The sequence below is a fragment of the Lagenorhynchus albirostris genome, chromosome 6 (assembly GCF_949774975.1).
Source record: "Lagenorhynchus albirostris chromosome 6, mLagAlb1.1, whole genome shotgun sequence".
Lineage (NCBI taxonomy): Eukaryota > Metazoa > Chordata > Mammalia > Artiodactyla > Delphinidae > Lagenorhynchus > Lagenorhynchus albirostris.
In genome coordinates this window covers 35,480,797-35,502,785 of record NC_083100.1, presented here as the reverse complement: position 1 = coordinate 35,502,785, position 21,989 = coordinate 35,480,797, and the positions used below count along the sequence as shown (strand labels likewise).

At 35.4% G+C, this 21,989-nt stretch overlaps 1 protein-coding gene across 2 annotated transcripts; it reads right to left on the bottom strand.

The window, feature by feature from the left end:
• Positions 1-3,705: 3,705 nt before the first annotated feature.
• On the bottom strand, positions 3,706-21,986 carry TYW5 (tRNA-yW synthesizing protein 5). Of its 2 annotated transcripts, XM_060152376.1 has the most exons (8): positions 21,681-21,986; positions 16,970-17,124; positions 12,684-12,753; positions 10,222-10,266; positions 9,453-9,590; positions 7,624-7,711; positions 7,114-7,230; positions 3,706-4,136 (listed from the first exon to the last, which is right to left on the bottom strand). In XM_060152376.1, the coding sequence occupies exons 1-8, from the start codon at positions 21,756-21,758 to the stop codon at positions 3,880-3,882; spliced, it is 948 nt and encodes a 315-aa protein (XP_060008359.1). In that variant the 5' UTR covers positions 21,759-21,986; the 3' UTR covers positions 3,706-3,879. The 2 variants fall into 2 exon arrangements, with proteins under 2 accessions (XP_060008359.1, XP_060008360.1); XM_060152377.1 differs by lacking the exon at positions 16,970-17,124 and having other exon boundaries at positions 3,710-4,136; positions 21,681-21,756.
• Between the last annotated feature and the right edge of the window lie 3 nt (positions 21,987-21,989).

The following is a 21,989-nucleotide window of genomic DNA, read 5'->3' as shown; positions in this document are numbered from 1 at the left end:
TCATTTAAGGGCTTTTAAGAGAAACATGCTTTAGAGGATAAGATATTCATGTAGATAGACATCTGTGAATTCAGGTTGCTCTTTACAAAGGCAGAGAGGCCAAGCAGCTCTTAGTGGTAGAGACAGGCAGTCACTTAGGATGGTCATTTTAGTATTTAATGGAACTTGAAAAAATACAATATAACTTAGGTGTATTTAAGACATCCGAACACCCATGGCCTGTATGCTTGAAAAAAGACTGTAAGGTAACACCAGAGATATGTGGGTGACTACCAATCTATGTTAGTTCCTCCTGACTATGGCTGTTTTTTAGCACTGGGGGAAGGAGTCACAGCAGCACAGTTCCAACTCCATCCAGACGTGCATTCCTGCTTCCTGCATTTTTTGGTGGGGTCAACTTCTTAGATTAAGCTTTGATGTCTGTTGGCAACATTAGATGGGTAAGAAAAGCCTCATTGGGCTTCCCTGGTGGCGTAGTGGTTGAGAGTCCGCCTGCCGATGCAGGGGACACGGGTTCATGCCCCGGTCCAGGAAGATCCCACGTGCCGCGGAGCGACTGGGCCCGTGAGCCGTGGCTGCTGGGCCTGCGCGTCTGGAGCCTGTGCTCCACAATGGGAGAGGCCACAACAGTGAGAGGCCCACGTACCGCAAAAAAAAAAAAAGAAAAGCCTCATTACTAAGGTTCTTTCCAAATGTTCACATAGCTGCTGTTCAAAAGGATAGAAAATAAGCCATGTTGACCTTGTTTCCCTTGTTTTGATGTTTCATCGAAGTGACAAGTTTGAAATTACTGAATAAATAGAATTCAGATGTAATTATGTACCAAGAAAAATACTGTTAATGTTTGTGAGAAGAAAATAATTACAATCTTCACATGTATTTTTAAAATTTATTTTGAAAGAATAATATATACCAGGGCAAAAAAAAAAATCAGATAATAACTGCAAATTCCAGTCTTCCCATCTACTTGTCTAACCTCAGAGGCAGTCAGTATCACTGGATTCTCATGTATCCTTGCAGAGATAATTCTATGCATATACAAATAAATGTTTATTTACAGCATACCTTTTACACAAATGGCATTGTACTATACTCATAGTTTCAAACCTTTTTCTCATTTAATTACCTTGGGAAAATACCTTGCCAGTACATACATATACCTGTCTCATTCTTCGACTGCATGCTATTCCATTTTTATAGTACACTCTGCTGTCTACCTGTTTATTAGTCTACTTTGTATCTCTTGTCTGTGTAGCAAGCAGCACATTGAGTTGTTTTGCTGGCAGAGGAAAAAAATTCCTTTGTGGCCCTGAACTGTAACCAGAGAATAACTATATAATGTATCCCTAAGTATCTGAGATGAGCTGCACCTAAGGGTAAGAATGGAGAGTTACTAATCTGGGCACCACAACTATAATTTCAAGTTTCTATCACCCAGCTGTGTCAGCCTAGACAGTCATTTAAGCAATCTGGATTGACTAGATGATTTCTAAGATCCCTTTCAGCAACAAAATTCTGAGATTTGGAATTCCTGACAAGTTGCAGCTAACATGCTGTGTACTATTTTATATATGAAAAACATCTCATTTGGTCTCAGCCAGGTAGGCAAAAAGATTAAAATATTTTGCATTTAAAATAAAAGACCCTAGGGGACTTCCCTGGCAGTCCAGTGGTTAAGACTGCGATTCCAATGCAGGGGGCGGGCATGGGTTCAGGCCCTGGTCAAGGAACTAGGATTCCACATGCCGTGCCGCGTGGCCAAAAAAATAAAAGACCCTAACATTAAAAATTATGACCAGGAATTTTAACTCCCCCCCAAAAATAAATAAAACCTCCCAAAGGATTCATCAGTATTGCAGATATTATAATGTTGCAACAGGAACTACCTCAAATATCTCAGCAAAGGAATATTAAATGGAAGCTAGCACCAGCCATCAACCATGTTCCTGCCCTTCAGCTATCTCCTTTATTTCTGCAGCAATCCTATAACGTTCAAGTTTTATTTTAAAGATGAGGAAAGTAAGCTTCTTAGGAGATTAACTTGCCTAAAGTCCAGTTTACTTTCCAAATAAACTGAATTAAAATGAATATTCGTTAGGCAAATTGTAATCTCAGCCTTACTTCCTAGTTTTCCACATGACCCTGGACATACATATTTTGCACTGATTCTCTTACTGGTTAAAAAAAAAAGGGTTTATTAAAGAGCTGACTCTAAATACTATTCCAACTAAAAGGGGTTTTGCTTTTTTTTTTCTTCCCAAAGAAAATCATTAAAGAAGTTCTTTGCTTAACCTAAGAAATAATCATCAAAATCTAATAGATATAAAACAATTTTTTTGACAGACTTCTTTTGTTGACCTAACTTCATTCTCTCTTCCCAAAGATGCCTGTGAAGTTGAGAACAATTTTTTATATACTTTTCCTTTCTTATTTGTTGTAATTTGCCTTTCATACCTGAAATTAATCCAACTCCAAACACGGTATGAGTGGATAAATTATTTTTAAAAGAAAGTTTTCTCCATAATTAAAATGCACTAAATCGATGTACTCAGATTGCTTTAGATGGGCACATTTGTATTCAGTAAATATATATGGGCTTTCTTCAATGACACTGCAATAAAATTACTAGGTGCAAAACAAAGAATGGCATAGATCCACAAACAATCGCTGATTGTCTTCAATAATGATGTTATTGGGATCTCTCATGTATTCATTCTTAAAAGAAATTTTTTTTAAAAAAAGGGGGATAGGCAGAAAACATCTACTGGGGAAAACTTGAATTAGGTTAAAGTTTAGCCATAGGTATAAATTAAAACTGATTTGAATATTTTCTGACATTCAAAAACTGAAAAGGGCAGGCCTAACTTACTGGGTACCAAGAAAACCAGGATCAGATTAAACACTTGCTTTGGACAAATCACAAAACTAATAGTCCAAATCACTATCATCTAATCCAGTTGTTCTCAATCCTAATTATGCATCAAAACAATCTATGAGTTCTATTAAATAGATACCTATGCCAAACCCTAAAAATACTGAATCAGAGTCTACAAAGATGGGGCCTAGGCATCTGTATGTTATAAAAAGCTCAAAAGATTAAGGTAGTACATATTGTTCGTTGCCCATGTTTTTTCCTTATCTGGATTCTGATTCTAAAAATTATCCATTCAACCTCATGTGTCTCAGGGGCAGCGGATTCTACTTCCAGCTCCAGTAGCTCCAACTGACCTAAGAGTTATTCCATATCCTTTACCAGTGACTGGCTCAGGGATGGACAGGTCTAAGCCACTTTAGATCAAAGAGACCCAAGCATCTGGTGGCAAATTCTGGGAAAGCTTTGCATGTTAAGAGGGCCCCTGGAATCCTCCCTGATTCCTCCACTTCATGTAAATGAACACGCACCCAGCCCCAACTGCTATTGGCAGCCATCCCATGACCACGAGGGAAGCCAGCACTAGTATGATGCCAATGCTGCAGTTGAAAACAGGAGAAAAAAACCCTCAAAGTTTCCTGGTGACCCTTCTGAATCACTGGAATAGAAATACTGAAGCCCTTTCTATCAGTAGACTTCATGTATAATGATTCAATACACGTTCTTATTGTTTAGGTCATTTTAAGTTGGATTTTTAGTTATTTGCACCTGAAAGCTAAAGAGCTGTCCCACTGCAGCACTTTTTCAACCATAACAATCTGTATTAAGTAGAAACCACACAAACATGTCTTCATACTTCTTTAATCTGTAAATCTGAGATTGATGTATCTTTCCTATTTTAACAAAGGATAAATCTTTAAGAAAATAATTTACATCTTGTTATACTTCTCCAATATTTGAGTTGAACTGTATTTAAAAGTTTATGCTCACTGCATTCACTTCAATATTTATTCAAAGTTTTTGCTATAGGCTTTGTCTTGAATGTGCAAGACCATTCGCCGTGCATAGAAGTCCCTGTATTCCTCTGGTAATTCAGCCAGGGTTTTTAAGGCTCTGTCCAAAATTTGTGCAGCTCTTGATGCTGCTGTAGGATCTTTGTTTCCATAGGTATCCGTTTTATCATAGCATTCAGATGGAAGATGCTTCCAAAAGACATTCACTCCCACTCCAAACTCTTCAGATATTACATTATGGAACCATAAAGCTGGAGAAGTTTTTTAAAAAAAAAAGTTAAAAATAAAAGCTACAGTTAAAAAAAAAAACCCAAAATGTCAGTGAAATATCACGAATTGCATTATAGCCAATGCAAGAAATAATTCTTGTAACTAGATCCCTTCGTTAGCACACTCCCAGCTTTTAACAGAATCATTTTAACTTTTATGAATTGCCAACCAATTTAAAGTGTCAATAGCACAACCCTACGTTTAAAACCTTTGGAAGTAGCAAATTTTCCTTTTAACTTGAAAGACATAATAAAGTTATATTTGTTTTGTAGTTCTGTAATTTGGGGCTGTGTTTTGTGTTACTTGTTTACACTTCCTGAGTCACACAACCACATCAAAAGTGTTCATTTTTTATACACAGAACATTTCAATTATTTGAGGAGTATCTTTGACCTTTTCTGACTCAGTACAGTACTTTTGTTCTCAAAGACTTCCTGTACAAGCTGCATTTGGTTTTCTAACTTGCTTGAATCTGCATTCACTGTAGCCTCCTCAGTTTTACATTTCTAATGCAATTATAATCGTCTTATATTTCTTTCAGCTCCTTTATAATAAGTATATAAAACTAAAGCAAATATTTTGGTTGTGGAGAGGATGAGTAAACTTTTATCATATAGCTAATTAATGTTTTACTTCCACTAGAAAGCTTACTTCTTTGTTTTCAATTGAGTCTAAATATTTTCAAAACACAGGTGCTACAGAAATACTAAAGCAACACTACAATATAATAAAGATGAAATACTAGTCACATCTAAAAAAAGTTTAATCCTGTGGAAAGGAGAAAGGAAGATTTATAAGAAGCTAAATTTTAGAAACAAACTCATTCTGAGTGCTCTAGGAGAAACAAAAGCTTAAAATATTTTGATTTACAAAACTAGGTTCCAAACATGGTTTTAATCTTAACTACTCTTTCTTTCAGAACCTTTTTTTCCATATTCAATGTAACAGGAAAAAAAGGTAACTATTCTGTTAAATTTACATCCGAAGATGGGACTTTTGCTCTTACTTCAAAATATATGCAAATGTTCAGTATTTCTCTTTTGTTTTGTTTTTTTTTCTTCCTTTAAAGTTGTATACAGAATAAGGGAGAACTGCATCACCCTTAACCATGCTCTCAAGACACAAAACCCCAAAATTTAAGTAATGGCAATGGATTTAAAAAATATGTGCTTGTTGTAGCAATCCCACTACTGGGCATATACCCTGAGAAAACCATAATTCAGAAAGAGTCATGTACCACAATGTTCACTGCAGCACTATTTACAATAGTCAGGACATGGAAGCAACCTAAGTGTCCATTGACAGATGAACGGATAAAGAAGATGTGGCACATATATACAATGGAATATTACTCAGCCATAAAAAGAAAAGAAATTTGAGTTATTTGTAGTGAGGTGGATGGACCTAGAGTCTGTCATACAGAGTGAAGTAAGTCAGAAAGAGAAAAACAAATTATGCTAACACATATATATGGAATCTAAAAAAAAAAAAAGTTCTGATGAACAGGACAGGAATAAAGACACAGATGTAGAGAATGGACTTGAGGACACGGGGAGGGGGAAGGGTAAGCTGGGACGAAGTGAGAGTGGCATGGACATATATACACTACCAAGTGTAAAATAGATAGCTAGTGGGGAGCAGCCACATAGCACAGGGAGATCAGCTCGGTGCTTTGTGTCCACCTAGAGGGGTAGGATAGGGAGGGTGGGAGGGAGACGCAAGGGGGAGCAGAAATGGGGATATATGTATATGTATAGCTGATTCACTTTGTTATACAGTAGAAACTAACGCACCATCGTAAAGCAATTATACTCCAATAAAGATGTTAAAAAAAAATGTGCTGGTTGTTTTCAATGAAGATTAAGAAGTCAAGTATCAATTTTTTTTTTTTTTTTTTTTTTTGGCGGTACGTGGCCCTCTCACTGTTGTGGCCTCTCCTGTCGCGGAGCACAGGCTCCGGACGAGCAGGCTCAGCAGCCATGGCTCACGGGCCCAGCCACTCCTGGACCAGAGCACGAACCCGTGTCCCCTGCATCGGCAGGTGGACTCTCAACCACTGCGCCACCAGGGAAGCCCCAAGGTATCAAATTTTTATACACAATTATGTGAAGGACATTTTATCAGGACAATACAAAGATTAACAAAACATGGTTTCTTGTCCTCAAAGAATTTATAATCTAGTCCCAAATGAGAATATCATATTATTATTAATACTTTTTAACTTAATTTTATTATCACTGAAAAGTTATTAAACATATTAAACTTATTAACTTAGATATGGAAAATAAAACTATATAAATAGAATTTGTTAATGCATCCCTTTAATCTTAATTATGATTTTATAATCTTTATAATCTTCAGGTATTCAGTTTTGCATAAGAATTACAGATGTTAATTATATCACTGGTTACTAACAGTAACTAATGCCTATTTACTGTTCAAAAACATTAAGTGACACTAATTCAGACTGTAGAAAAATGATGCACACAAAAGATATCATAGGTATTAAGACTAACATTTTTATATTTAATAAAATCTCTAATCTCTCTTGGCTTTGAAATATATTTACTATTTCTTGGTAAATACTTAAGTGACAGTTCTAAAACATGTTAATATTTTAGAAACAAAATGATTTTAAAAGTACAATGAGGTATAATCTTCTCCTAGATATAAAGTATCTTGTTTGAGATCCTTTCATAAAAGAATAAAGAAATTAGAGTATAATAATATTATATATATATAATATTATATTTATAGGTTGCCTTTGAAAACAAGATTGTTAATATTGTAAGAATTTGTCTAAGCATACTTTAAACACACACACATCTGTGTATAAAAATCATCTTGTATATGACAGGATACATCTAACAAATTTTTTTACTAAAATAATCATATAATGGATGGAAGACAGAGTACAAATATTATAAACATCAAATTACTGAAGTCTAGAAATCTTACCAGGAATGAATAATACATCTCCAGCTTTAAGGGAACATTCATACCGTCTAGCCTTGGAAAACAGTGGATATTTAGCTAAGTCTGGGTTATCTACATTCAGTACTTCTGATTTAGTACCTGAAAAGTTCCAAAAAAGGATAATATAGATTGAGCAGTTAGCATTTTTCTAAAAAGTAACCACAAATATAAATTTGAAAAAATTTTTTTTTCCTGTACAACTACTTTTGTGTACTCACAATGTGGGAATGATTACTATTCTCCTGAAACCTAAGACAATTTTCAATAACACATCCTTTATTTATAACCATTGACTTCCATGTAATATAATTAAGATAATCTGAAAATCTCATTCTTCATATTGCCTATCATTACATACACAATGGAGAATACAATACATCATAATTAGGAAGAAGCCCTATAAAGTTTTTCTATGAGAATGAAGAGATTAAAAAAAAAGCTAACTGAATAAATAAAACTTCAGAAATTTAAACTTAAAAAAAAAAACAGTACCTGATAAATATAAATATTGGGCATCTCGAGGACTGAATAGTACAACACGCTTTTTTCCTGTCACTTGTATTAATAAGTTATCCATTACCTGAAGACAAATAAGAACTTATGAATAAGCAGTATCTAAAATTCAAATACACAGAACCAATGGTATTCCAAACAGTTAACCGTAAATCCTATCCTTTAATAAAGCTTGACTCACATTACCTAAAACTTATAGTAATATTCTAATTTAACAAGGAAAACAGTTGTATTACACAACTGTGTCGTTATTTCTCCAACACTGTCTTAAAATGGGAAGGATGGGCAAGCTACTAGGAAATCTGAAGTCAGAAGACTATTTGCCTTTGCCCCACCATTCTGACAGCAAGTACAGTTACACCTATTTGAGGCTCCCCTTGGTAAGTATCTATTTTACTTATCTGTCAAGGAATGCTATAAGGCCAAAATTAGACAACAGGTTGAAAGCACTTAGGAAAACCAGGTGTTGGGAAAATAAACAGTACTGCTGCAACTACTGCTAAACTCTTTTACTATATGGCCAACCATAATTTGGTTATAGGTATGTATCTTAATTTCCAAATTATTTCTATAGGACTATAACTTGGCAAATTTTCTTGATGAACCTATTAATAATGGAGCAATCCTGACTTTTCCTGTGTTTTTAAGGGTATACTAAATTAGTACAAATTTTGAAAAATGTTAAAAGGCAGAGCTACATAATTCTCAGCTAAGGAATTAAAATATATACTAAGCAAGATATATTCATGATTATTGAGTACATATCACTTCTACCTAAGCATTTCTCCTTTTACCACTAACCCTTGACTTATATAAACTTTAACTATATAACTAGCATTCCTTTGACTTATTTTTATGGTTAAGAAAAACTTTATATTTAAGATAAAATGGATACTACATAAAATAGTCATTGAATACAGTTAAAAAGTTTGAGTTACATCATTTTCTCACCTTATCATTCATGTAAATAAAACCTTAAAAAATATGCTGACTTTATATCTATCTCATTTAATTATAGAGTTACTATGTTAAAATCCTCCCGAGGGCCTCAGCTAAACTGTAAAACACACTTCTAAAACTTTATTAAATTTAACTCAGAACTTTTCAAAATATTCTTTTATCTTTAGAAACCTATTAGGTATTGCTTTAAGCTTTCTAAATTTCTCCACCCAACACCAAACCAAACACAATACTAGATTTTTAATATTTTTAGATACTTATATGCATATGTTTAAGCAAATAAAATTGTAACACCATAGAATAAATGATCAAGATCAATACTCTACACATCTTGCTGCTCAATAAATACAGCAGACACTTGACATTCTCAAGGGATATACAGCCTAAGACCTTCAGGTGTCCCCAAATTCTTATAATTGGAAATGGCTCTCCACAAACTTTTGCCTTTCTCCTCAACAATGGTTCCATCTAGTCATGTATCACTTCAACATCCTCATACTACAACCTTAACATTTTTCCCACTTTCGCAGCTTTCCCCCTCATCTGGTGTCCACTTTTCACATGTTAAAAAAAACACTTCAAAAAACGTAGTATATATATTATGAGGAACCAAGAATAAGACCACAGAGAAATGCAAATATAAGAAACTAACTAGGCTTTGGCATTAACTAAAATAATTCACTCCCATACCACTGCCTTGCAGAGCACCTGTTTTCAAACTTCATGTTTCAGCAAATTACATGTCAAAGATCTTTGGGGTAACCTCCAGAAAGTTGAAACTGTGAATGTTAAGTCCATAAATTCTAAAGAGCTACTGTAGTTTTAGATTTCTCATTTATGTAGCATACATCATAGTGGGTCCAAAGTTGTAACCCTGGTGAGCTAATTCGAAAAACACTGGAAAAGAACTGCTCTTCTTTGAAGAATTTTGGAAACTTAATATCTCCTTCCAATAAAGGAAACTGCTTTCTGATATCTGCAACATCCTGCATTGAGAGAAACATAATGAGAATTTTAATAATAAACACAATATTGGCATAATGCTTATTTTATCTAAGGCTGCCATCAGAGCCCATGATAATAAGGAGGAATGGGGCAAAACTCTGCTCACTGCTTTAAAATACTAGGATGTGACCATAGCCAACGCATGATCTTTCAACTGAAGGAATGACAGACTATGTACCAAGACATTCAACAATATCACTATTGTTAAGCTTAACATGCTTCACTAATAGAAAAGTTCTTCCTACTTTAAGCAAGAATCATACAATTGCCATCTACTCTAATATTGAAGTTTAGGAGTCATCAACTTGAATATAAGGTATCAATTACATAAAACCTGTGGGTACTACTAAGGGAGAAGAATAAAAGAAGGTAAAGAAATAATAGTGCCATAAAGAGAAAAGATAGAATCTGACTTGATCATTTTAGGGACCACTCCTTAACACTGTGTCCATATCAATTTGATTCTGAATACATATATATGAATTATCCAGGATTTTTATAATTATTTTAGATTATATTTTACTAGCTGAATGGCCATCTGTAAAATATACAGTAGAACAGATTTCTTAATTGTGGAGAGATTAGACAACTTGTTACATTCAGAATTCTTACCTTTCTAGGGTCTTCTCCAAGTGATCGTAGGTAGTACTTCTCATTCTTAAACATTCCAAAGAAAAACAACATCAGTATTTACTTAAAAATATTAGAAAGTAAAGATGGAAGGAAATGAATCTGAAAAGCTAACCCTCAAGTCATTTTTGAAAAAGTTCCATTTTCTTACCCTTTGTACTAATGCTCTCTGGTGGCTGTATGAAGAAATGTCTCTATATGCCGCTAGTAATAACGACAGGATCCACAAAACATTAAGTAAAATAAATCCTAAAGGCAACACATACATACCACATCTAAAGCCACAATGCTTAATTTAGACTTTATACTCCAAATTATTTACAATCTTAACAGTGCCTTAAGACTTAAAAGAACTCCCATTTGTATAGCACATATGATCTCAGAGCATTGCTAAGGGCCAACAACAAACTAATATAATATAAATGTAGAATAGAAGATAAATAAAATACTTTATACTTTTAAAAATAATTTTTTTAAAATCTGAAACATTGCATTTTATAAAGCTAAGTTTATCCCTAATCACATAATTCTCAAGCCAAATCCTTAAGAGTCAGCTCATGTACGAATTAGAAATATGTCATTTCATAGTAATAAGTTTAAGTTGATGCTTTAAAAAATTGTCAATTATAACTTCACTGAGTAGCTCTAATAGGGAACTATTTGAATTATGACGCACTGTATTGCCTGCATTTCCTGTAATAATTAGAGAACTGAGATATATCAGGTCAAACACAGGGGCAACCCAACTCAAGAATTCTGCCTCTTTTATACTTACATTGACCATTATAACACGAACTTCAAAATGTATTTTATTTACCCTAACAATATATTATACATCTCTGTTCATAAATTTTACTAAACTCCTAGATTCACTGTTTTTGAAATTTTAACTAGTACCATAACAGATAAGTTCCATAAATTTATTACTGGCTAAATAGATTTCAAAGTATGTTCTTTAAAATTCTAAGAGTCTCTTCCAGTTCTAATGTTTCAGGATTTAAAAGGTAAATTCATGTGGCAGGTACAGAGATGCACCGCAGACTGCCCTTCAAGAAAGGGTTCATAACTTATTGCAAGGAGTGTGATTAAGTTACAGCTGCCAGCTGTTAACTCCTGCAGGTCCACCTCACCCTTTGAACTAAAGGTCATGCTCTTCGTGGGGTAGCCCCAGCCAATGACTAAGCAAGATGGTAAAAGGCCTAGACATTGCTACCCAAGACAGGACTCCTCTAAGAGGTCGTCTTCGCTCAGGAGTTCCACACTGATCTGGCAGAGAGACTGTCAGCTCTGCATCACCATCTGATGGCACCCTCTACCCAATCCTCTCCTTTCCTTTCACAGGTATTACTTCCCAAAAAACCTTCTGTAGTCCTAATTCCATCTCAGCGTATGCTTCCTAGAGAACTGAACTAATAGTCCATATTCATCTTACTTACACACTCACCCTAATTTTTAGACTTTAATTTATCTTGTCTTGCCCTTTATCTTGTCTCTGTTTCTTTTACTTCACTTGACATTTCATGGCTATTTACATCTGTGCCACTCATTACCCTTGGACAGGAAAGGACTGATACCAAAGGGCAACTGAACATGTATGTTAAAGCATGGCTGTAAAGTTAAAAAACATTTTTCAGGTACAGCTAATGGATTCAGTTTTAGTAGATATTCTAGTCATACTATAGAATACAGATTTCTGGAGTTTGTAGGGATACTGGTGGATCTAGTGTAAACATCACCCGATGACAGAACTGTGAAAACAAAACATTTTTACCACCAAACTGACCAGCAGCCCAGCTGGCTCAGATGCAGACAATAGCTTTCTTCAAAGCTTAAAAAGCAGTTTATTTTTCAAATGTGCTTTTGAGATAACAGAGTAAATTTTTTTAAAAAAATGTATTTATAAAAGCCTCAATGACTTATCTCAAGACATTTAAATTATTTAAAGCTGGATTTAATGTAAATAAGTAGAATTCTTCTGCATTTAATCCTGAACAAATATTATAGTAAATACACACAATAGAAGTCACATTGATAATAACAATAATAAAATATAGAAATTAATAGTAAGATATGAAAATAAAGTTCTCCATTAGCATTTGAACTTGGCATATCAGACCAAAGCGTTTTCAGAGGAAGTAATATTAATAGCTAACATTTAGTGAGTGGTTCCTATGTGTCAGGCACTGTGCTAAGTACTCTATAGATTTTATTTAGTTAACTGTCACAAAAAGCTTATGAAATAGATACCGTTATTATTCCTATTTCATAGATGAGAACACTGAGGCATAGAAAGATAATTTGGACAAGGTTTGAGACCTAATAAATAACACAGCTAGGATATATGGAAGGCTATAGTTCTTACACATCTAATATTCTTTTATAAGAAAATAATTTAGTATTTACATATTAATTCTTTCTTAAGAAAATGTGTTAAAAGCAGTTACCTCTGAAATAAAGAATTCCTTATGCTTTTCTTCAGCTGCCCTCTGAACCAACTTGCCAAAAGGTAAAGTTCTGAAATAAACACAAAAGAATCCTTGGACTTAGTAACAATAAATCATCTAGTAATACTCTAGTCACTATATATATATATATGCATATATATATATATATACACACACTGCTTGTTGGAGTTTGATATATCTTCTGTTTTACAATATCCATAATTTTTATTATAACCTATTATGTGGAATTCTAAATTTTCAAAATTCATTTAGCATTGAGCTTATTTGACCTAGGTTGGCTGAAATTTTGATTTCAAATAGATCCACAGTACAGATGGATCCTTCTCATATCAATATACTCCTATTCTAAGTTGCTGTTAAGAAAAATGTTTCTGGTTCTATGGTATATATGGTATCTTTGGAAATAAACCAACTTTCAAGCTTTTATTGCTACTAATTTTCAAGTGTCCTCGCAAAACAAGTCTTGTGATGAATGGGGCAAGCTATCAACACCAATGCTACTTCGGAAGAGACAACAAGCAAACAGTCCAATGAAGACAAAGCCCCTCTGCTTCTCACCAACCTGCCTGCCTTCTGGCAGTAGCACACAAAACTGCTCTCATCCTCCTTGTACCACCCTCTATCATTTCAGGCTTCTGAGGAATAGCTCAGGAATTCCAGTGAAGTGACCAAATTTTATTCTTCTTAAATATTTCTGCCCAAATGCCTGTCTCCTTCCATCCTGGTGAACAGGGCTGAACACTGCAGAAGCAAAGTTTGTTTCCTTTACCTCACGCTCTTGAGCCTGAAGGGCTGTCTTTTCTCTGCATCACATCCTATCCATTCAACCTTCTAGAATCAAATGTACTGCCCCCTATCTGCAGATGATACCTGTAATCTTTCACTCTTATTACCAAATATCTTTCCACTTGATATCTGTACTGGGGAGGTAAGATTTCCTTGTAAGAAGATGACCTTGCAATGTTTTCCTAGAAACATACTAGGTTAAGATAAATGTGGAATGTCAGCTGTCAGAACAGGTAACATTGTTTATTGTAAAAAATGACCCTTTGGGAATCCCCCGGCGGCCCAGTGGTTAGGACTCCACGCTTCCCCTGCAGGGGACACAGGTTCAATCCCTGATCGGGGAACTAAGATCTGGCATGCTGTGCAGTGCAGCCAAAAATAAATAAATAAATAAAAAGACCCCTTATTTATTGTGTCTAGACTAGAAGGATGGTGAGTGGACTATAGCCACCTGTTAGGAAGCAGAGGACTTGGCTTCTCCGTGTGCAGCATAATTCAGTAACTGAGCATGTTCCTTGGAGGAACTGAGAAGCCAAGGTCATGAGCCATTTCATGCTGCTGGTTTCTGCGCACTAAGTGGCTTAGCTAAGCTAGGGTGTTTCTGCAACCACCTCTATAGTCAGTCTTGTTCCCTTACAAGTAAGCTGTCACTTGGTGAGCCAAAAAATGGTTTCTGGATTGGTATAAGGACTCCCACTGATTCTATCCTGCTGGAATACCGTTTCCTGCCTTGTATCCCTTTGCAAAGGTAAGTGAGTCTGATGCCAAATTATGGACGAGCAGGTGTCAATCAGAATTTGAGGACACACTGCTGATAATTATGTAGAGTGAGCACTCCAAGAGAGAAGAAAGGAGTCTGTCATCTACTCAGACCAATCTACTACTACAGTTTTGGCTAATAATATCAACAAATTTATTTGTTCAATGTTTTCCATCTCTGACCTCACTATATACTCTTCATTCCTACCAAAGCATCTTTGAAGAGTTTGGGAACAATGTGGAAGCCTCTCTGGGCCAAAACTACCTCTGAAATTGGTGCAGTTGCTAAGGCTTAGCTTTTTTACTGGAGAGAACCCAAGACCTTTACAAGAAGAGGCCAGATAGAGTAGCTCAGTCCAGAGAAGCAGAACTCGGGTGCCCCCAGCAACCTTCTCCTTTAGGTCGTAGTACCTGTCAGAGCTTCTATAGAAACTAAGTTGAGAGAAGAGGAAATGAGGTATATGAATTGTTAAGTTCCTTGGTCTTAAGGTCTTATCTATCCTATGCATGTTTCAGTAAGAAGGGCATCTGCTATAGAAGTTCCACTTGTCTGGACTGACATACAGACCAGTAAGGGAGGTAGTATCAAGGAGGACTTAGGATTATTAGGACTTGGTGGAGTCAGGCAAATTTGGGTATAAGTCTTAGTTCCAACATTTAGAGCTATACAATCTTAAGTTATTTAACATTTTTAAACTTCCATTTCCTCATCTGTATAATTATTATTTAAAAAATCTACCTCACAGAAGTCTAAATGAGCAATATAATCTAGGATGCACAGTACCTGACATATAGTAGGTGTTCAATAAAGGACAGGTGGTGGGGTTAACAACAATGATAATACAGCAGCATGCAGTAGTTACCAACATTTAGAAAAAGAAGAAAAAAAATCTTCACTGTTCTGCTCCCCATTTTGGAAAGGCTGCTTCACAAAATCAAGATCAGGAATGATGAAAGTATAACAAACAATGAGAGCAGGATGATGATAGGAGTCAGATGATGTGATAGGCAGAAGCAGTGAAGCAAAGCTTATATAAGATTCAGACTTAAAAAAAAAATCTATGGCCAGAAGAATAACAACTGTATCCTTTCACTACACAAGGCTCTTCTTTTTTATAGTATACTGACTCTGGAAGAACAGTTAGAGCTACCAAGAGGAGAGAAGTAAAAGCTAAGACTTGGAAACATATTTATCTTCAAATGTTTAAAAAGCAGAAATGCAACCTTAATCTGAACTGATAATAATTATATATGTGCGTAGGTTTTCTTACTTTCTAGTCTCTGTCTTTGGTCTAGATGCCTCCCTTCTTTCCTACTCCCTGATAACTGCCAAAAATGACTAAATCTATTCTCCTTCTTACTCTAAGAAACTAATCTTGCAACTCCTTAGTAGCTGTAGTGAAAGGCTTAGAGGAAGCTGGAATAGGAACTATTACATAATATATGTGCTTCAAAAACATGTTTTGAAAAGTTTATAGGACATAACATCAAGGCAACTCAAGATGAAGTTTCAATACCCATTTGTTACAGCATTGGGCTCCCTGGAAAATAAACATCATTAACTGCAGGCTGAAAAATGCTCATCATTCCAGCACTTTCTTCCACTTTCTTGATTTAATAAAAAATGAAAAGTTCTTACACTTGGAAAAATTTATGGTAATTAAATTCAATCCATGGCCTATTAAAAACCAAAACTGTAATGGCAAATATTCAAAGGATCAAAAACCGAGAAATGCTTTGGCAAGCTGCTATATGAACTTGGGAAACTCTACTGAGAAAAGAACGGCCCTGGACATTAGAAGCTCTGTTTAACTCATCTTTAAACTCTGGAAGGAACAGTGAAAGCCACCTTTCTTTAAAAATCAGTCTTTTGTGAACAACATGGTTTTTCAATAGACTGAATTTGCTGGGAACTGCATGTGCTCAGAATTGGAAAGTTGTTTGTTTTTAAATTTAACATTTTTAGTGAAACTCAAGGGAATAAACTCATGGGAATAAATAGCATATTAAATCTATAAGGCTGTAGCATTTAAAGCTTTCAAGTTTAGATATTCCGCAGCATTTACCTATCTTTTACTTTTAAGACATTCCAAAGCATAAAACGACAACCATGAGGGACATTTAAAGTATTTAAGATTATTTGGACAAAAAAGAAAATTAAGCCTGATTTATCTAAGTTGATAAAAGATTATACCAAACATAGTAACCACTTGTCTTATATTTCTGGAGAGGGCAGAAAAAGAAAACATGAGCTTATACTTATCTAAAAACAATCTGGAATTAAAAAATCTTCCCAAAATAAGGCACTTAAAAATCAAAATAGGTTATAAAGGAAAACTTTAGAATTTATTACTCTAGATAACAATTACTAATGTGGGAGGATCAAGTAATTAATGAAGCATTGAATGAATACAGTACACTGAGCTTTAGATGAATCTAACTTCAGTTACAGAAATTCTGCTCTTTCCATGACTCCAGAAGGTATTGGGTACACACTATATTTTTAAAATGGTCTTTGGAAATGTCTTTGTATAATTATGTAAGCTCAGAATTCTTGTCTTTTAAAAGCCATTCTTTAAAAATTAGTAAGCTATTCCACAATTATATCAAACTAGCCAAAAGAGAAAATGCCATATAATCTTTGTATAATAATGCAAAAATATTTTAAAGGTTTAAAAAAAGTTATGTGTATCCCCAGAGTAAACCTCAGAAGAAAATACCTATACACAAAGTTCTTACTAATGAAGTCCATCTGGGCAACTGCAGCAACATGAATCTTCACCTCTTTCCTCCCTCCAATTTGGCTTAGGTAATCCACTGTCCATTTGCTTGTACATGTCCCCAAATCAATTCCTTCCAACACTAGAGGTTTTCTCTGTGTGGAAAAAATCAACCAAAAATTAGGGAAAACCAACAATGTATCAGGAGCTATATTTGGTAATAAAGGGATAAAAACAAATAAGAAATGATTCTTTATCCCAAGATGCTAAAAATCAAACCTTCTGACAATTCATGCTGTAACTAAAACAGGAAGAGGACCCATGTAATATAGTTAGAACAAAATTTTAACATTAGGAAATCAAAACCAAACAAAACAGAAGTGCCACCATAAGCTTAGAAACAAGAGAAATCTGAGTATTATTTAAAGCATATTTATTTAAAGTGTTATTTATGACAAAACATACAACTGATTAAAATTTGTGCTTTATACTCAAATACTGTTTGCAACTTTTTATTTTGACACCATTCTAAACTTAACGAAAAGTTGTAAGAACATTACAAAGAACTCCCGTATACCATTTACTCTGAGTCACTAGTTGTTAATTTAACATTTTGCTCCACTTACTTTACCATCTGCTCTCACTCTTGTTATATGTGTACAGAGAGAAACATATTAAAGATAATTTAATTTTTTCTAAACTAGTTCAGTGTAAGTTGCTGACATCATGCTCCTTTATCTCTAAAACTTGAGTATATTTTCTGAGAACAAAGACATTCTTTTATATAACAACAGAATAATTATCAAAATTATATTTAACACTGATATAATACTTTAATCCAGACTGTATCCAAATTTTGCTAACTGTCCTTATAATATCCTCTATATTTTTTCCCTATATCTGAGATGCCACATTGTATTTAATTACTATATCTCTTTTACTCTGGAACAGTTCCTCAGACTCTCTTCTATGACATTGACATTTTTGAAGAGTACAGGCTAGTTATTTTGTAGAATGCCCTTCAACTTGGGTTTATCCGATGTTTCTTCATGATTAGATTCAGGTTACTCATTTTTGGAAAGAATGTACCACAAAAGCAATGTTGTGTCTTTCTCAGTGCAACACATCAGGTAGCACATGATATTTTCCCTATTATTTATGATGTTAATTTTGATCAACTGGTAATTCCTGCCTCAATCAAGTATTGCTACGATGAGTGTAAAAATCGTGATAAAAAAAAAAACTCCATCACCTTCTACATGTACTAGTTGGTATTCTAATGTAAAAATCAGCTCTAACTTCTCCATTCACTTATTTTATTCACTGAGTTATAGTCTACTGATATAATTTTGATGCTCAAGTTATCCCAGATTTGGCCAGCAGGAGTCCCTTCGACCTGCCTCTTGTGACGTTTTACCTGAGCACTTCTTACTTTATGGAAAAATAACACAATCCAGTATCCTTTTACATCTCTGTCCCAGCCCTCTAGTCATTTCTTCAAGCAGCTCTGGTTTCTTCTAGTGGGGAATGCTGTTTAGAAACCATGATCTGGGTGCTGAATGTGTTTATGACTATTGGTGTGTCATTACTTTTAGGCCTTCTCAGTGGACAGAGCTAGGAAACACATGAAGGTGTGTATATACTCACTCCTCCCCAAATATATATATATACACACACATATTCTGCATATGCATATAGTTATATCTATTTATCTATTTCTCTTTCTCTCTCAATATGTACTATACACACACACACACAATTAATGGATGTATGATGAACCATGATACTCCCAATATGGATACCTAATTCTGATCTTATACCACAAGATTTATTCTAATATTCATTGTTTATGTATTTGTAAACTCCCTTCTCTTAGTCGGAAACCTGGTTCCTATCATCCTCAATGTTTAATCAATTGTACAATCCCAGAATTCACAATAAGTGCTTTTGCAATTGCTAAGTTATACCACTGTAAAAAAAAAGTCTACAAACTAGAATTCAGTATTGTTTACGGTTCTTTTTGTTTTTAGACTGATATATAATCAAAGAATTGTGTTCAAAAGTGATTTAGGTTACTTCTCCTCCTCTCCCTTACTTAGGTTCACTTGTTACTTTTATATTCTATATTAGAGTTTGGTTGGTTTTTTTGAACCATTCCTTATCCTTGTTAATTTTACTATTATTATTACTGTAGAATATAAAACAGTAACGTGATCTCCAAAGTCAAAACTGTACAAAAAAGGTCACCGCATCTATAATCACCCACCTCATAATCACTCATCCCCTATACATAACCAGTCTCATTAATGTCTGGTTTATCGTCCCTGTATTTCTTTTTTGCATAGTGACCAAAAATATATATACTTTCTTATTTCCCCTTCTTTTTTATACAAAAAGTGTCTTATTATGTATTGTTTTTGTTTTTGTTTTTTAAAAATTTTTAAATATATCCTGGAAATCACTACCATCAGTTCAGATTATTTCCCTCATTCTTTTTTACAGCTTAGTACACCTTAGTGTAAATGGACAATTTAATCAGTCTCCTATGCATAGGTTTTTAGGTTATTTGTAATAATTCGCAAGCATAATAAACACTAGAAATTTTCATACTGTTGGAAATATATCCCCAGAGTAAATTCCGAAAGAGGAATTGCTATATCATAAAGTAAACACATCAATAGTTTCGTTAGATATGCCAAATTCCCCTCCATGAGGGTTGTACTACTTGGCATAAAACGTGAGAGTACCAGCTTCTTCACAGACCCACAAAGAATATTATTATTAAAGCCTTTTGATTTTTGCCAATATTATAGATAAATGGTATCTCAGTTTAATTTCTCTTATGAATAAAACTGAACATCTTTTCATGTGTTTAGATGCCGTTTTTATCTTTTTGTCAACTGTTCATTTTTTAATCAGATTTTTGCCCTCCCCTCCATTAATTTTTAAAAGTTCTTTACATACATGGGCTTTTACTGCCCTTTAATGAAATATGTTGCAAATATTTTTCTCCCAGTTTGTATTTTATGTACAATTTTAATCATTTATCACACCTGAGTCATAGTTAGAAAGCCCTTCCATAGACCTAGATTGCAGAAAAATTTACCAATGTTTTCCTCTAGTATTTAACGTAGTTTCTTTTTTTTTATTTAGATCTCTGATCCATTTGGAGATAACTCTTCTGTACAGTGTCAGATATAAATCTAATTTTATCATTTTCTAAATGACTGTGACTATCCACTTGTCCAAGCACCATTTATTTAAAAGTTCATCTTTGCCCCAGTGATTTTTAAAATGTCACATTCATCACATGCTAAATTTCCATATATATATATCTCCAGAGCCTGGATAAATACTTGTGTGTGTGTACACACGTCTATCTTCATCCAGACTTTCTATTTTATTCCTCTAGTCTGTCTATTCATGCACCCCTACCACACTATTCAATATTAAAACATGTTAAAAAATCTGATAGGACTATAACCCCTCACAGCTTTTCTTCAGTGTTTTCAGGTAAAAATGTCTTGTTTTGCAATTTAGTTATTAATTTCTAGTTTTATTACATTGTGACCAGAGTGTTGTTTGTAATTTTCCACTTTATGAAGCTTAGTGATGCTTTGTGACATATTGTATGTCTTGTCTGGGAAGCCTAAATTACAAAACACTTTTTGCTATTCATCTTCCAAAGCATTTCCACATACATACATCATTTGGTCTTCATAATACTGTCCTGAAGGCATCTTATACTAACGTGTCCTGCAGTGAGGTAGGGAGGACAGCAACCTATCTAGCACTAGTCTCCCAAATAAATTAAGGCTTGAATCCTCCCTATAGGTTGCTAACTCCTAAAAGAAAAAAAGTTCATCCCTGACTTTTGTAAGGACTGTAGCTCAATGACCACCCTTATAGGTGTAAATATCAACTGAAATTGCTGGAGGGGGGGCGGGTTTCTTTATCATGAGCAGGCTAACTGTAAACCTGTGGGGTTTTTTTTTTTTCTGTAAATATCTGCTGGCCTCTTTATCTTAGTGTTTCTGAAGCCTGGATTCCCTTGCAAAGCACGGCAAGTAAAAACACTTTTTTTCCCCATTAGTATTTTTCTCTGAGAACTAAGGTTCAAATTATACGTATAAGAGAATCGAACGTCTGAACTAGAACCCACGTTAGTTAGAATCCAAGACCACTGGAAGTTTGTCGGGGGATTCCCATTGCTTCCCCTTTTGGCTCAGTGCAGTGAAAAACTTCTTCAGATCCAGCAACTCGCGTAGACTGACAGGCGCCGTTCAAGCCACTGGCTGGGGTTGGGGGCGAAACCTCCTCTACATTTTAGAAAACCCGATGGAAGACTGGTGGTGGTGGTGGTGATGGTGGGGAACTCCCTGGGTTGCCATGGTAACGGTAGAAGACTTTGTAATCAGACTCCCGCAAGGCCGCTAAGCAGCTAGTAGGGCTTCTTGGGCAAAATATTTCTCGTAGCCAGCGCTCTGCCGTCAACCTGCTCCCCAGAAACGTGGAACGGAAAACTTAACAGATGAGCCAGTCAACATCCCCTATGTGCCCTCTCCCTTGGCCGCCGGGCCAACCTGCCACCTTAGGCCGACAGCCACCTCCTCCCACACCCTGGATCGCAAGAAACCAATTCGGAGCCACTGGAGCGCTAGGGACGGGTATCCACCGGCTTCCCGCGGTTCTGCCCGCAAGAGGGCCTCACCTGCGGATACAGGTGCTCCATGAACTGCTCCTGCGAAACGCCCTCGAGCCGGGGTACCGGGAAGCACTGCCCGGCCATGGTTGCTCACGCCCGTCCTCTTCCCAGTCCTGGGAACCTCGGCCCTAACACGTTCCAACCGCGCGGACCGCCCGGAAACAGGTCCGGGAGAGAAAAGGTCCACGAGGCCGGCTGAGTCGCGAAAACGGCGGGTTCCGAGCGCGGGGCTGGGGGCCGACGGGCATGTGATGGAGAGCAGGGAAGTGGCGAACTCATCAGAAGTGCAGTAACTGGCCAGCTTGACTCTCCAGC